Raw genomic sequence first — 17,870 nt, forward strand, 5'->3', positions numbered from 1 at the left:
AATCTTTAGTTTTTCCATTTTATTTATCACATTGTCCAATCTGTATGTCATATGCATTAGTCTTTTCGCCAGTATTGGCTCTGTTTCACTGAAATAAAAAGTTGAGATAAATTTCACAATTTCAAACAATATTTCCAAGTAATATCTGGAGAAAGAAAACTACAGTATTGATATTTTTATACTCTCACAAATATCTCAAAAACCTTTAAAGGTTTTAATATTCAGGCAAATTACATTTGTGTAAGATATTGCCTAGGGGCACCATTTGTCAGACTTTTTTGTAGCAGTTCAATACTTCCACAAACTGTGGAAGACCATTTTAATAAAGGGTGATGGACATCCATGTCCTAAATAAGGTGAAAAATCAATGCTATCTCTTTATTCAAGGAGAATTAAAAAAGGAACTGAGAGCTTGGATACATACATGGAATTATGATGTAGTGGCCATTACAGAGACTTGGCTGGCACCAGGGCAGGAATGGATTCTCAATATTCCTGGATTTCAGTGCTTTAAAAGGGATAGAGAGGGGGGAGAAAGGGGAGGGGGGGTGGCATTACTGGTCAGGGATACTATTACAGCTATAGAAAGGGTGGGTAATGTTGCAGGATCCTCTTTTGAGTCAGTATGGGTGGAAGTCAGAAACAGGAAGGGAGCAGTTACTCTATTGGAAGTATTCTATAGACCCCTGGTAGCAGCAGAGATATCAAGGAGCAGATTGGGAGGCAGATTTTGGAAACGTGCAAAAATAACAGGGTTGTTATCATGGGTGACTTTAACTTCCCTAATATTGATTGGCACCTGATTAGTTCCAAGGGTTTAGATGGGGCAGAGTTTGTTAAGCATGTCCAGGACGGATTCCTGTCACAGTATGTTGTCAGGACTAGGGGGAATGCCATACTAGATCTAGTACTAGGTAACGAACTGGGTCAGGTCACAGATCTCTCAGTGGGTGAGCATCTGGGGGACAGTGACCACCGCTCCCTGGCTTTAGCATTATCATGGAAAAGGATAGAATCAGAGAGGACAGGAAAATTTTTAATTGGGGAAGGGCAAATTATGAGGCTATAAGGCTAGAACTTGTGGGTGTGAATTGGGATGATGTTTTTGCAGGGAAATGTACTATGGACATGTGGTCGATATTTAGAGATCTCTTGCAGGATGTTAGGGATAAATTTGTCCCGGTGAGGAAGATAAAGAATGGTAGGGAGAAGGAAGCATGGGTGACAAGTGAGGTGGAAAATCTAGGCAGGTGGAAGGAGGTAGCATCCATGAGGTTTAAGAAGCAAGGTTCAGGTGGGTCTATTGAGGAATATAGGGAAGCAAGAAAGGAGCTTAAGAAGGGGCTGAGAAGAGCAAGAAGGGGACATGAGAAGGTCTTGGCGAGTAGGGTAAAGGAAAACCCCAAGGCATTCTTCAATTATGTGAAGAACAAAAGGATGACAGGAATGAAGGTAGGACCGATTAAAGGTAAAGGTGGGAAGATGTGCCTGGAGGCTGTGGAAGTGAGCGAGGTCCTCAATGAACACTTCTCTTCGGTATTCACCAATGAGAGGGAACTTGATGATGGTGAGGACAATATGAGTGAGGTTGATGTTCTGGAGCATGTTGATATTAAGGGAAAGGAGGTGTTGGAGTTGTTAAAATACATTAGGATGGATAAGTCCCCAGGACCTGACGCAATATTCCCCAGGCTGCTCCACGAGGCGAGGGAAGAGATTGCTGAGCCTCTGGCTAGGATCTTTATGTCCTTGCTGTCTACGGGAATGGTACCGGAGGATTGGAGGGAGGCGAATGTTGCCCCCTTGTTCAAAAAAGGTAGTAGGGATAGTCCGGGTAATTATAGACCAGTGAGCCTTAAGTCTCTGGTGGGAAAGCTGTTGGAAAAGATTCTTAGAGACAGGATCTATAGGCATTTAGAGAATCATGGTCTGATCAGGGACAGTCAGCATGGCTTTGTGAAGGGCAGATCATGTCTTAACAAGCCTGATAAGAGTTCTTTGAGGAGGTGACCAGGCATATAGATGAGGGTAGTGCAGTGGATATGACCTACATGGATTTTAGTAAGGCATTTGACAAGGTTCCACACGGTAGGCATATTCAGAAAGTCAGAAGGAATGGGATCCAGGGAAGTTTGGCCAGGTGGATTCAGAATTGGCTTGCCTGCAGAAGGCAGAGGGAGGGAGTACATTCAGATTGGAGGGTTGTGACTAGTGGTGTCCCATAAGGATCTGTTCTGGGACCTCTACTTTTCGTGACTTTTATTAACGGCCTGGATGTGGGGGTAGAAGGGTGGGTTGGCAAGTTTGCAGACGACACAAAGGTTGGTGGTGTTGTAGATAGTGTAGAGGATTGTCAAAGATTGCAGAGAGACATTGATAGGATGCAGAAGTGGGCTGAGAAGTGGCAGATGGAGTTCAACCCAGAGAAACCTTTGGAAGGACAAACTCCAAGGCAGAGTACAAAGTAAATGGCAGGATACTTGGAGCAGAGGGATCTGGGGGTACATGTCCACAGATCCCTGAAAGTTGCCTCACAGGTAGATAAGGTAGTTAAGAAAGCTTATGGGGTGTTAGCTTTCATAAGTCGAGGGATGGAGTTTAAGAGTCATGAGGTAATGATGCAGCTCTATAAAACTCTGGTTAGGCCACACTTGGAGTACTGTGTCCAGTTCTGGTCGCCTCACTATAGGAAGGATGTGGAAGCATTGGAAAGGATACAGAGGAGATTTACCAGAATGCTGCCTGGTTTAGAGAGTATGCATTATGATCAGAGATTAAGGGAGCTAGGACTTTACTCTTCGGAGAGAAGAAGGATGAGAGGAGACATGATAGAGGTGTACAAGATATTAAGAGGAATAGATAGAGCCAGTGCCTCTTCCCCAGGACACCACTGCTCAATACAAGAGGACATGGCTTTAAGGTAAGGGGTGGGAAGTTCAAGGGGAATATTAGAGGAAGATGTTTTACTCAGAGTGGTTGGTGCGTGGAATGCACTGCCTGAGTCAGTGGTGGAGGCAGATACACTAGTGAAGTCTAAGAGACTACCAGACAGGTATATGGAGGAATTTAAGGTGGGGGGCTATATGGGAGGCAGGGTTTGAGGGTCAGCACAACATTGTGGGCCGAAGGGCCTGTAATGTGTTGTATTACTCTTTGTTCTTAAATAATGATGGGGAAACAGAATAAATTTAAGTGAATGAATGGATCAAATCAGGTTTCAAAAGGTTAGGTTCGCCTCACTACAGGAAGGACATGGAAACCATTGAAAGGGTGCACAGGAGATTTACAAGGATGCTGCCTGGATTGGGGAGCATGCCTTATGAGAATAGATTGAGTGAACTCGGCCTTTTCTCCTTGGAGTGATGGAGGATGAGAGGTGGCCTGATAGAGGTGTACAAGATAATGAGCGGCATTGATCATGTGGATAGTCAGAGGCTTTTCCCCAGGGCTGAAATGGTTAGCACGCAAGGGCAAAGTTTTAAGGTGCTTGGAAGTCGGTACAGAGGAGATGTGAGGGGTAAGTTTTTTATGCAGAGGGTGGTGAGTGCATGGAATGGGCTGCCGGTGGCAGTGGTGGAGGCAGATACGATAGGGTCTTTTAAGAGACTCCTGAATGGCTACATGGAGCTTAGAAAAATAGAGGGCTACGGGTAAAGCCCAGGTAGTTCTAAGGTAGGGACATGTTTGGCACAGCTTTGTGGGCCGAAGGGCCTGTACCGTGCTGTATGTTTTCTGTATGTTTCTATGGAAGGCGCAACAGTGAAGGGTCCCTAGATATCTAGCACTCCATGCCTCTGAGACCCTGTGAAGGACCATGCGGTGGCTGCCCGTGAATCAGCCTCCTCACGTTAAACAGTCATGCACAGTCACTCTCCACTGAGGGAATCCACCCTAACATTACGGATGTAGTCCCAAGGCAGTTAGTAAGTGGCATAGGTGGCAGTATTGTGAGGTCCGGAAGCCCCTGGTCATGAGCTGGCTCGCTAGGCAGTGGGTGCTTGATTCAGTCACTGGGTTCTTGGACTGTGCCAGAAAGAGCCCTTCATCAGCTGCACCCATGACTCAGCAGCCCTATTTAGGATCCACTTTGCACACCCCACCCAGGGAAGAAGCTAGAAAAGGTGCCTTAAAAATAGCCTGCCTCAACATCCTAACTGGATTACTGTGTCTAGAGGGATCACTATATGCATTAAGAAATAAAGAAAAAGTACCATTGGAGCCTGGAATGTGTGCATGCGGATAGAAAGTGCAACCAGTGATGGAACAGAGAGGAAAACTGCGATCGTCGCCAGAGGATTGAGGAGATGCCAGACTAACCTAGCTGCTCTTTCTGAAACCCATATGGCAGACAAAGGGCAACTGAAGGAGAAGGGTGGTCACATTTTTTACTAGAAAGGGAAGGCAGCTGATGATCCATTTGGTGCTTGCCAACAACCAGAAGGCAACCGTCATGAGTGCTTATGCACCAACTCCAGACTCACAAAAGTATGGAAAAGAGGCCTACTACGCCTGCCGAAACGTGACACTGTTGAGCATTCCTAAGATAATTCTCTTGGAGGATATCAATGCCGGGGTCAGTTGAGACTTCAACCTTTGGAAGGGTACCATAGCAAAGGAAGACATTGGAAACATTAGCTCAAATGGACTACTACTTCTCATCAAATGTGCTATCTTACCATCATTAACCTGCTTTTTTGCCGGAAAAACAAAGACAAGGCATCTTACAGCACCCCAATCTAAACAATGCCATCTCAATGACTTTGTCATTTTCTGTGCTAGAAACCGCTGTGATGTGAATATCTCGAGGGCAGATGGCTGCTGGACAGAACACCATATCCATCAGACTCATGAAAAAAAGGAGGGTTCATAAAAAGCAGAGCAAGCCAAGATTAAAACTCAAGAGCCTGCTTGGTACTGCCACCCAACAACACCCTCAGGCCTTGCTTGCAGAACACCTCCAATAGGAATATCTGGAGGATATCGAAGAACCCTGGGCCTGCATAAATCCACCATACTCAATACCTGCTAAAACATCCCTTTGTACAAGTGCATAACACATGAGGATTGGTTTGACGATAATGACATGGAGATAGAACAACTTATCTCCACAAGGCGGACAGACTTTTGCGCCTGGCAGAATAACATCAGCAGCAAGGCCAAAATTGGAGCTTACTTCAGAACCAAGGCAAATGTGCAATGCAGAATGAGGGGCTAATGAATTCTTGGTGGATTGAGATAGCCCTGTAAGTCCAGAGACTGCCAGACTCTGGTACCTTGAGAGGCTTCTTCAGTGCCACCAGAGCACTCTATGGTCTCATTTATTGCAGATTAACTCCCTTACACTCTAAGGGAGGTCATGGTCAAGTGGTCGGCGACTTGGCTGGCTCCCCCACTGGATTTAGTCTGGTGAGGAGGGTGTGAGGAGGGTCTGCAGGACTGAAAAAAAACAAGACCTGACAAAGGGCGGATGAGCTCCTTGTAAGCCAACGGCCCTCTTCTGTGGAAGAGATTAAAGCCTCACCACGTATCTACAAATTGTATGCTATGCACCTAGTTAGAAGGGACATGATGAACTTCGGCACTGCACCATGTACCTGGACCTGCCCAAGACCTCCGCCTAAGGAAGGGCCGAGCTCGAAGAAGCGGCCGCGGCTGGAGGCCGACACGGCCTCGAGCTCGAGTTCGGTGGGGGCAGGGATGGCGGTGGCGGTGGGCGGTGCCTAGGCGGCCAGCGAGAACAAAGCTGTACTCGGTGCTGTCGCAAGATCGAAGACAATGGAGGTGCATAGCCGCCAACCCTGGATTCAGGACAGCACCCACTGACTGACTCAAAGGATGGGAAGAACTTGCTAAAGGATCAGAAGGATATCAACAATCCATGGAGAAAGCACTTTCAACAACTTCTCAACTGTGACAGCACTGCTGACCCAGATATTACTGAGCAAATCCTCCAGAGACCGAAGAGGGAAGAACCTTCCAGTAAGAAGGAGGTCCATGATGCCATCAGGAGCCTGAAAAGCAACAAAACCACTGGTCCTGATGGGATCTTAGCAGAGATCCTCAAAGAAAGTAGACCAGTATTCCTGCACCACATACACACCCTGTTCATAAAGTTCTGGGAAAAGGAACTGCCCTCAGAGCTCAGGGATGCTCTAGTAGTGACCATATACAGGAAGGGAGACAAGGCAGACTGTGGCATTACAGAGGCATCTCCCTTCTGTCCACAACAGGCAAAGTGCTTGCGCGTACCCTTGTATCTTCGTCAACTGACTCCTTCTGTGATCTGAAGAAGTACTCCTCATGTAGTTGCTCTCGTGTAGCACAGTTCCCTCTTGAACAGATTTCCTCATGGTCTGCCTACACAGATCCTTTACTCGCAGCTGAAGGAAGGTCAGCGAGCCCCTGGCGGCCACTCTTTCATAGGGAGAACACAGAAAACTCCTTGCAGACATTGGCAAGAATTGAACCCGGGTCACACTATCTCTTGATCTGACACTAGCAGTCAACTGGTCAAATAATGGTACTATGTTAAGAAACAGGATTTGAGTGTGCTACAGCTAAGGTGAATGGAAAGGCTAATCAAAATTCCAGGTTACAAAACATCAAAGTCAGAATCTTTTTAATTTGAATGAGGACTTTGACAGAGTATGCTACAGACAAAGGTCATCATGATACATTCTCAAAGAAATGCTGATTACATTGGCAGAAAGCACATGTAACATTCAAACGCTTCAGCTCAAGTTTGTGCAAGGATTTCTTTTTCTTTAAAGAGAGCCTGAAGCTAATCTTTTCCACAAAATAAATGGTGACCAGTCTAATTCCAACCTTCCTTGACACAACTATTATGTAGAATTTGAAGGCCAGTATCTCAGAGCAGTGTGAGCAGCAGCCATGAAGTTTTTTGGGTGCTATAGTTGGAACTCGGACACATATAAGCACAACAGCAACCATCGTGGTTTACATGAACTTTGCGAGCATCTTTGAATACCAGAAATCTGTCCTTCAATATGCTGCAGGCATTATTTAGGTGCTACCCTGGGGAAACAGAATAAGCACTGTGAAGCATGAATTAGTTGCCTTCTTCAGCAGAACATTAATGAATTCACCCTACCAATGTCCTAGCCAGTGCTTGTTAATTATCTATCCCAGAATCCTGCAGTTCATGAAATGACATCAGTGTCTGAAACTTAAGTGCAGAACTTCCTCTCGCCTTTCTGGAACAGTCGCGCAAGGTGATGCCCTTCATCAGACATACATGGACTCGAACACCTAACTGAATTGTTACCATCCATTTGCCAATATTCATGTCAAATCAGTGTTTTAAAGGGTTTTGTGTTACCCAGGTTCTGTTCCTCATACTTCCAGCATGTGCAAGCAACACATGAATTTTCCATTCACTTTGTCTGGAGGAGCAAGTTATGCTAAAAGGAAATCAAATCACTGCAGATGCTGGAAACCTAAATCAAAAATTGACCTGCTAGTTAGGCAGCATCTGTAGAAAGGAAAAACAATGTTCCAGATGTGCAACACCTCATCAAAACTAGAAAGGAAGTTTCATCAATTAACACTTCCCATCTCTTTCAACGTTTTGAAGGATTCATTCAATTTAAGACTTCCTGGTCTGCTCTTCCTTACCAATTTACCATTCCCCAAATTACAGTGCTTTTCCTTGCAACCTTGTACAATGCAACAACTGTCCTTTCAGCTCCTCCGGTCCCACCACCCAGAGGGCCTATAAAGCAGCAATTTAATCCAAGGAGAGAGCCCACTCTATGTCAGTAAAAAACTAAAGAATTTGTATGGCATTTGTCTAAGAAATGATGGCGTCTAACGTTTAAATAAAGCAACGTCTTTATTCTTTACTCCAATGATCTTTCTTCATAAATGAACTGAAAGAACAGATTAATCAGTGAATCTGAGCAGCTTATTCAACATGGCAATAAATATATTAGACCTTGCTATTGTCATTACATAACATGCCGATAATCACTTACTTTGATTTCAATATTTTATTTGTCAAAACTCATAAATGAGAATCAATGGTTGCTACATTTTTGCTCAACTTTTACAGTTATGTTTTTAAATTCATAATTGTTGTCCCCATTTCCACCACTCAATCTCTTTATTGTGGCTTTGGAACTTGAACATTTCAGATGCAGTGAGAAATCCTTAATAATTTTGGATGATTAAGAATTCTTATCCATAGTGCATAGAGACGTTCACTGATCAGCAGCATACTATAGTTGCTGGAAAGTAGTGTCACTGAAGACAGCCTGGAGGAATGCAGAGCAGAAGTGGAGGGATAAAGCATTTCCATGATAAATCTGGGAACCACAGAATAACAGCTGTGAATTTCAATCTACAAAGGGAATTTAAGAACTGTAAGGATTGTAACATCCCCTACAATGAATTACATGTTTGTTCAAGCTACAGTGTTGCTTTACAATGTGACCATTCCTTGATGATTTAGTTTGTATTAAATTATAAAACGTAAATTGTCAGATTTATCTATAATTATTCTGAATCTTTGTTTTTAGAAAATTATTAAAAAAGAATAACAAGAGTACATTCCCACTTATTGGTAAAAGCAGCATTTATTCAACGGATGCTGCAGATAAATTATTTAGTCTGGGCCCCCAAGGAACACTGAGTTCCTGGTTTAGTTATATTGAAGTTTTCTTATAATAAACTGTTCGCTGATTCTCAAGAAGTAGGATGGGGAAAAAACTATCACAGAAGTTAGATCACATAGTTTGGTTTATTTCAATGCCGTGCATTTGAAAAAGTGTTTCCGATAAAGTGAAACACAGAAAGGGTTGACCACCGATCCGGTCCCTGTTTGCAGCCAACTCACCAAGAAGCACACCACCTCCATCCCCACACCTCCATAGCCCAAGTATTTCAATGCTACAATCCTACAAAGCCCTGGCTTTCCAATGCTCTAATTGCACAAGTCTCATGTAACCAAGCCTCAATCATTTCTTGCCGCATTCTCACAAGGCTACAATTCCCTGATGCCCCCCAATCACTGTGCGGCATTCACTATCATCCTTCCACACCACAGCTTCCACTGGCAATAACTTCTCATCCATATACAGTGGTGCTAGAAAGTTTGTGAACCCTGTAGAATTTTCTTTATTTCTGCAGAAATATGACCTAAAGTATGATCAGCTCTTCATGCAAGTCCTAAAACTAGATAGAGAATCTTATTAAATAAATAGTACAAAAACATTACACTTGTTCATTTATTTATTGAGAAAAATGATCTAATATTACAAGTATTTGTTGGAAGAAGTATGTGAACCTTTGCTTTCTGTAACTGGTGTGACCACCCCCCCACCCCGTACACCAATAACTTAATAACTTCGATCAAACATTTCTGGTAACCATTGATCAGTCCTGTACATCAGCTTGGAGGAATTTTAGGCCATTCCTCCTTACAAAACTGCTTCAACTCTGGGATGTTGGTGGGTTTCCTTGCATGAACTGCTTGCTTCAGGTCCTTCCACAACATTTCTATAGGACTTTGAGTTGGCCATTCCAAAACATGAATTTTCTTTTTTTAAACCATTCTTTTGTTGATTTATTCTTGCCTTTTGGATCATTGTCTGGTTGTATTATCCAACTTCTATTAAGTTTCAGGTGACAGACTGCTACCCTGAAATTCTCCTGTAAAATGTCTTGATACAATTTTGAATTCATTGTTCCCTCAATGATTACAAGCTGTCCAGGCTGAGGCAGCAAAGCAGCCCCAAACCATGGTACTCCTTTCGTCAAGCTTCACAGCTGTGATGACGTTTTGGTGTTGGTGTGCAGTGCCCTTTTTACTCCAAACATAGCAATGTGCATTTCTGCCAAAACAGTTCAACTTTTGTCTCATCTGTCCACAGATCATTGTCCCAGAACTGTTGTAGAACATCTAGGTGGTCTTTTGCAAACTTGAGACGTACAGCAATATTTTTCTGGAGAGCAGTTGTTTCTTCCCTGGTGTCCTTCCATGAACATCGTTCTTGTTCAGTGTTTTTCTTATAGTGGACATATGAACGAAGACTTTAGCAAGTTCTAGAGAATAATGCAGGTCTTTTACTCTTACTGTTGGGTTGTTTTTCATCTCCTTCAGTATTGCACGTTGTGCTCTTGCTGTGATCTTTGCAGCATGCCCACTCCTAGGGGGAGTCGCAACAGTACTGAGTTTCCTCTATTTGTAGAGAATTTCTCATACTGTGGACAAATGAACACTCAGGTCTTTAGAAATGCTTTTGTAGCCTTTTCCAGCTCCATGCATCTCTACAATCCTTCTTCTAAGGTCCTCTTAAAGTTGTTTTGATCGAGGCATGGTGCACATAAACAGATCTTTCTTGAGAAGAGCACGCTCTATCAGTAACCTGACTGTGTGTCTTTTTTTATAAGGCAGGACACCTCTACAACCCACACCTCCAATCTCATCTCATTGATTGAAACATGTGACTCTAAATAGCTTTTGTAGAAGGCATCACCCCAGAGTTTCAAATACTTTTTCCAACAAATATATGTAATATTAGATCATTTTTCTCAATAAATAAATGAACAAGTATCATGTTTTTGTGTTATTTATTTAGTTGAGTTCTCTCTATCGAGTTTTAGGACTTACATGAGGATCTGATCACATTTTAGGTCATATTATTGCAGAAATAGAGAGAATACTACAAGGTTCACAAACTTTATAGCACCACTGTACAGAAGCTATAATGGCACACTCCAGTTCCTGGGCCATAATCATAAGTTGCTGAAAGGTAAGCTTTCACATGCTCTTTTAAAATAATTCTCTTTGAAGCTTCTGCTTAACTGTTACTACACAGAACACTACTACAGATAATGAAACATTCTCAGTAGTATCGTATGGAAAGAATTACACTCATGGCATATGTGTGGTAAGTCATATCTGACACAGCAAAATAAAAAAGGTAGCATAATGTAACCTACAGCATAATTAGCTGTTCTGTATAGAAATAGGATGAAAGATTAAACACTCTGGCAAGTGCATATTGAGCATAAGTTATCTGAGTATGGACTTTATAGTACTGGTTACAAAGTGGACATAACCAGTACATAAACATCCCAGATTATAAACTCAAGATATTCTGCAGATGCTGGTTAAACTGTTTACAAAGGAGCATGAGAAACGGTCAAAGATAAATCAGCCACATTACATCTCTAAGGTGCTTATAACATACCAAACAGACAAGTGATACTCCTGCACAGTTCAGAGAAAACGTTGGATAAATGTTAAATTAAGGTCTTTTCAGGTATCTAAAGTTAAAGATCACCTACTATTAATTGGAAGAACAATATCAATATTTAAACAGCATCATTATAATTCACAGATTCTGTCATAATCACATTATTCCTGTGTGACCTTGCTGTACATAAGCTGGCTTCCATCTATATACTACTAAAACTCTCATGCTCTGTCTGTCTGTCTGTCTGTTTGTGACCTTCAATTAGGGCAAGCGGTGCATTACAACGGCACTTTTTTTGGCTAAATCGAATTAAAATGCGCTAACTTACAGAATGCAGGCAAAGTTCAGGGTTACATATTCGTATAAAATTGCTCATTTGCCAAAAATCAACAGGCTGCCTTTCACCTGAGACCCGATCGGCCATCATGGAAATTGGGACGCCACAGCCCGACGCGTGCTCATGGCCAGCCTCAGCAGCGCCTCACGATGCTCACAGCAGCCACACCAACTGCAGCAAAAGGGCAGGACTATCACGTCCATTCAGGAGAGCACCAACCACATCATCAAGAAACCACAGCATCTTGGAGGCTTTAGTGTTACTGCTTCCTATCTTCTATCCAGCATTAGGGTAAAAAAAAATGGTCAGTCTAATTATGCCGCGTGGAAAGGGAAGGGGGACATTATGGTCAAGAGATGACGCCAAACATCGTCGGGAAGCGGTAAGGAGAGGGAGAGAACAACAATCAGATGAGGCCAGGGCCACATGACTCCAGGATCAAACAGTCAGGACAAAAAAGATGAGAGAAGACACGACAGAGGAGGACAGGCATGCACGTCTCCAAAATGACAACAATAGGCACAAACAGAGGAGAGAACAAGAATGCGGTCAGGCCAGGGCCGCACGACTCCAGGATCAGAGAGAAAAAACAAATGGTAGAAGAGATGAAGAGACGAAAGCTGAGAGGGCTGCGCGTCTCCAGAATGACAAAAACAGACAGAGAAGGAGGAGAGAGGAAGAGACAGAGGAGAAAAGGAAAGATCAATTCCAGGGTATGCAGCACAGCGTAATTATTGCGAGATGTGGTCATAAAAAGTGTCCTTCGTTAAACCAGAAATGTGGTCATAAAAAGTGTCCTTCGTTAAACCAGAAACGTGGTCATAAAAAGTGTCCTTTGTTAAACAAGTAGGAGCAATATTTGTCTTGCTACGCACCTTTCTTCTTTAATACACTGAGTTCCTCTTCTTTAATTTCCACAGCACATCACATCATGCTGCACTAACTTTCTCCAAAAGGTGCCCCAACGGGTCACCGGTTGTCTAGTTTTTAATAATATTTCTCCATTACCTTTAAAAATAACTTCAGGAGTTCTGAGGTCATGAGGCAATTCAGCATTCTTGAAAATGATGTATTCATTGTCCCCAATTGCAGTCCTTAATTAGTTTCACTTTTATTCCTCCAAAAGTAGTCTCCTGTAAAGCAGGGGTCCCCAACCTTTTTTGCACCGTGGACCGGTTTAATATTGACAGATTAACTTTGTACCCTGAAAGAAATCCAAATTGCTCCAGTGTTTTTAAATCATAGGGGAGAGTTTGTTGAACATTTGCCATATAAACTAATGTGTCGTCCGCATAAAGTGATATCGAATGTGATGCTGTACCTATTGTAATAGGGGAGATCTGAAGAGTTCCTAATTAAATGTGCAAGCAGTTCAATAGATATAGTAAAAATTAAGGGAGACAAAGGGTCCCCTTGTCATGTGCCCCGTCCGATGTCAAATAACTCTGAGAAACCTCCTCCCACACATACCCGGGCTTAAGGATTAGCATACAGTGTTTGAATCAGATTGATAAATTTATCGCCGAACTTAAATTCTTTTAGAACTCTCCAAAGACATGGCCATTCAAGGCGATTGAATGCTCTTTCAGCATCTAGAAATAGCAGGCCACAGGCAGGCGGGATTTTATGTTACATTATATCACATTACCATGTTATCCTTGTACTAACAGGTTAACAGAGCCATTGCCTTAAAACTCTGACCTGCAATACTCAGAAACAAATTGGCCCCTTAATTGACTAAATACAAAACTGCATTGAATGACCTGAATAACCAGAAAACTTCACACCTAGGACGTTAACTTGCCCATGCCTGTTAGATTGTGCATACAGGCTGGTTCAAGCTCTTAATGCAGTTCCATCTCCTCCTGAGGGGCATGTGGACTTTGCCTAGGGTCTTCTTCCATATCTCCCAGCACCGATGATTTCAGAGCTTTTTCACTTCTTCTAACAAGTTAAACGACATCTTCATGCCCTTGATATTCACTCTCAAAATTGCCGGGTATATGAGGAACGAGTCGATCCCCTTCTGTCAAAGCGTAGCGCGAATCTACTTGTATCCCTGCCGCTCCTGCGTCGTGCCGGGGCTGTAGTCGGCGAAGAACTGCAGCTGGGTGCCATCAGGGAGAGTAGGTTTGGCTTTCCTCGCACCCTCCAGGATAGCCTGCCGATCGGTGTACCGTAGAAGCCTAAAAACCATGGTCCGCAGTCTTAAGGTGTTGTTGGAAAAGACCCTATGAGCTCTATCAATCTCTAACGGAGTGCTGTGGGAGTTCTTGAGTGCTGGAATCCAATTAGGCAGCATCTCCTAGAGGTAGCCTCTCAGGCTGTCGCCCTCAGCGCCTGTTGGTAAGTTGACCAGCCGCACATTGTTTCTCCTGGATCTGTCCTCCAAGTCGTTTAGCTTCTTCCGCATCTTAGTCACCTCCGCGAGACAGGAGCTAGTATTTTTCTTATTGTTGTGTAAGCTAACCTGAATGTTGTCTATTTTGTTGAAGACCGTGCTAAATTTTTTTGCATGAATGTCCGCTTGCTCCTTTAACGACAGGAGAACATTGCCATTCTCTGCCATATGCTTCTACAGTTGCATGCAAAAGTTTGGGCACCCCTGGTCAAAATTTCTGTTACTGCGAATAGCTAAGCAACTAAAAGATGACCTGATTTTCAAAAGGCATAAAGTTAAAGATGACACATTTCTTTAATATTTTAAGCAAGAGAACTTCTTTTATTTCCATCTTTTACAGTTTCAAAGTAACAAAAAAGGAAAACGGCCCAAAGCAAAAGTTTGGGCACCCTGCATGGCAGTACTTAGTAACACCCCCTTGGCAAGTATCACAGCTTGTAAACGCTTTCTGTAGCCAGCTAAGAGTCTTTCAATTCTTGTTTGGGGGATTTTCGTCCATTCTTCCTTGCAAAAGGCTTCTAGTTCTGTGAGATTCTTGGGCCGTCTTGCATGCACTGCTCTTTTGAGGTCTATCTATAGATTCTCAATGATGTTAAGGTCAGGGGACTGTGAGGGCCATGGAAAAACCTTCAGCTTGCACCTCTTGAGGTAGTCCATTGTGGATTTTGAGGTGTGCTTAGGTTCATTATCTTGTTGTAGAAGCCATCCTCTTTTCACCTTCGGCTTTTTTACGACCAAAAAGTTCTATTCAAAAGGTTCAAAGGAACATCTAAACAAGCCTGATGCATTTTGGAAACAAGTCCTATGGACTGATGAAATTAAAATAGAAATTTTTGGCTGCAATGAGCAAAGGTATGCTTGGAGAAAAAAGGGTGCAGAATTTCATGAAAAGAACCCCTGTCCAACTGTTAAGCGCAGGGCTGGATCAATCATGCTTTGGGCTTGTGTTGTAGCCAGTGGCACAGGGAACATTTACAGATAGAGGAATTAAATTAAATTAAATTAAATTCAATTAAATACCAGCAAATTCTGGAAGCAAGCATCACACCGTCTGTAAAAAAGCCGAAAGTGAAAAGAGGATGGCTTCTACAACAGGATACTGAACTTAAACACACCTCAAAATCCACAGTCGACTACCTCAAGAGGTGCAAGCTGAAGGTTTTGCCATGGCCCTCACAGTCTCCCGACCTAAACATCATTGAGAACTGTGGATGGACCTCAAAAGAGCAGTGCATGCAAGATGGCCCAAGAATCTCACAGAACTAGAAGCCTTTTGCAAGGAAGAGTGGGCGAAAATCCCCCAAACAAGAATAGAAAGACTCTTGGCTGGCTACATAAAGCGTTTACAAGCTGTGATACTTTCCAAAGGGGGTGTTACTAAGTACTGCCATGCAGGGTGCCCAAACTTTTGCTTCAGGCCCTTTTCCTTTTTTGTTATTTTGAAACTGTAAAAGATGTAAATAAAAAAGTTTTCTTGCTTAAAATATTAAAGAAATGTGTCATCTTTAATTTTAGGCCTTTTGGAAATCAGGTCATCTTTTACTCGCTTAGCTATTCACAGTAACAGAAATTTTGACTGGGGTGCCCAAACTTTTGCATGCCACTATATATGGGGTCGAGAGCCTTTTCCAGCAACTCCTTTAGCATGTGGGCTACTGATTCTTGCAGCGATTCCATCTCCGTTGCCATTGTTTACTTAATTAGCACAGCTGTTTCCTCCGATGAATCGCTAGCTTGGTGTCAGCTGCTGGTATCTTGTTTGGACTGGTCAAAGAACACTGAGGCTGTCTACAAGAAGGGTCAGAGCCGTCTCTATTTCCAGAGGAGACTGAGATCCTTTAACATCTGCCTGACGATGCTGAGGACGTTCTATGAGTCTGTGGTGGCCAGTGCTATCATGTTTGCTGTTGTGTGCTGGGGCAGTAGGCTGAGGGTAGCTGACACCAACAGAATCAACAAACTCATTCGTAAGGCCAGTGATATTGTGGGGATGGAACTGGACTCTCTCACGGTGGTGTCTGAAAAGGGGATGCTGCCTAAGTTGCATGCCATCTTGGTCAATGTCTCGCATCCACTACATAACGTACTGGGTGGGCACAGGAGTACATTCAGCCAGAGACTCATTCCTCCGAGATGCAACACAGAGCGTCATAGGAAGTCATTCCTTCCTGTGGCCATCAAACTTTACAACTCCTCCCTTGAAGGGTTAGACACCCTGAGCCGATAGGCTGGTCCTGGACTTATTTCATAATATACTGACATAATTTACATATTACTATTTAACTATTTATGGCTCTATTACTATTTATTAATTATGGCGCAACTGTAACAAAAACCAATTTCCCCCGGGATCATTAAAGTATGACTATGACTATGACTATGTTTCTTGGTTGAGTTTGGATCTTTTTTTGAGGTCAAGTCTTTAGTTAGATCTTTCTCCAACTCAAAATTGTATTAAGACTGTCTACGAGCCCTAAAGAACGTGAAAAAGGAGGGTTATATGTCAGCGCTCAGTGCTGTGCTGCCATCTTGCTTCATGCCTCACCGGAAGTCAAAATGTTAACTTTTTTCAGTTTTCATTTTTAATTACCTGTGATTAAATTCAGTCTTGTTTTCATACCTTACCTAAAACTATAAAAAATGTTAAATACAAATACAGTGTACTGCAAACTTTTAAATCAAACCACATCATTGTAGGTGGAGACTGAAAGCCTGCCGTTGTTTGTTGTTGTTTGAAAGCTGATTCGGGTATTCTCCCGATGCTGCTGTGCTGCTTTTGTTGCCCTGCACACATTACATTTTCATTATATTACTGGTATGCAATAATTTTTACTGTTGAGTACATATGTGTGATAAACAAGTGTACAACAAAGACTGCTTACCGACATAAATTTAGAGTTGTGAATAATGGTGATGCTAAACAGCCACTGACTCTCCACCTCGGCAGCCAAGGTAGTGATGGCTTACGTTTATGATGGTTCAATGTACACATTATTGTTTCTTATACAAAATGATTAAAAATATATACAGCTACTTTCATGTATATGTATAAGTTATATATGTAATATAAATGGATTTCATGCTTAGACTTGGATCAATCTCAAAGCTATCTTATTATATAGATGCAAATATTCCAAAATCCAAAAAAAATGAAATCCAAAATACTTACAGCCCCAAGAATTTCATCATTACTCATGTATCATACATTTCACTGCACTAACATGATTAGAGGTGCATCAGGGTCAGCACTACATTACAGAGTGCTTTGATACAGGTTCAGCAGGTACTCAGGAAGGGTTGAATATAGTTTATTCTAATAGTTATATCTGATTTTTTTTTACTCCATGGCATACACATTTTGTGTTGTGGCCCTAACGTACTTAGACTAAATTGTTCCAAATTTTTGATAAACTTACAGTGACAGCGTTGGTTGGACACCGTTAAGCTAATAATAAAATTATATTTTGTCAGAACAACACATACAATTAAATCCATGACTTAATCACCGAGTCATCATAATCACCTCTACCACACATTCTGTCTACATTACTTGAGGGTACTTACTGTGGTATTATGGGAATGATGGTCCAAGCTCCTTCGTGCTTGCTCAGTTCATGAATAAACAACACCGTAGGCAGATTCTAAGGAGACAGAGAAAGATGAACATAAAAGCATTTTACCTTGTTCATCATGAAAAATAAAACATATTCATTTAAATGTTACATATCAGTTTCTGGTTCCTGCATTGACATGGACTCACATGACTGACGCACAAACTTTGGCCATAGAAGCTCAAAGGTAAGCATTCTTCTGTAATTCCATTGCATAAAGCAATCTTAATAATTCTAGTTTTGAATTCCTCTGGATTACATCTTCATCTCAAGAAACTCCTGCAATCTCTACCTTAATCCTT

At 42.3% G+C, this 17,870-nt stretch overlaps 1 protein-coding gene across 3 annotated transcripts in view; it reads right to left on the reverse strand.

Moving 5' to 3' along the window:
• Positions 1–17,870, reverse strand: part of b3glcta (beta 3-glucosyltransferase a) — a 192,895-nt gene that overhangs the window by 110,953 nt on the left and 64,072 nt on the right. For all 3 annotated transcript variants that reach the window (XR_011886565.1, XM_072262943.1, XM_072262944.1), the window contains exon 5: positions 17,522–17,598. Coding sequence is in view for 2 of the 3 variants with exons in the window: in XM_072262943.1 (XP_072119044.1) it covers positions 17,522–17,598 (77 nt within the window). In the remaining variant the exon portion in view is untranslated. The remainder of the gene's footprint in view (positions 1–17,521; positions 17,599–17,870) is intronic.

Source organism: Mobula birostris, chromosome 7 (genome assembly GCF_030028105.1).
Source record: "Mobula birostris isolate sMobBir1 chromosome 7, sMobBir1.hap1, whole genome shotgun sequence".
NCBI classification, from domain to species: domain Eukaryota; kingdom Metazoa; phylum Chordata; class Chondrichthyes; order Myliobatiformes; family Myliobatidae; genus Mobula; species Mobula birostris.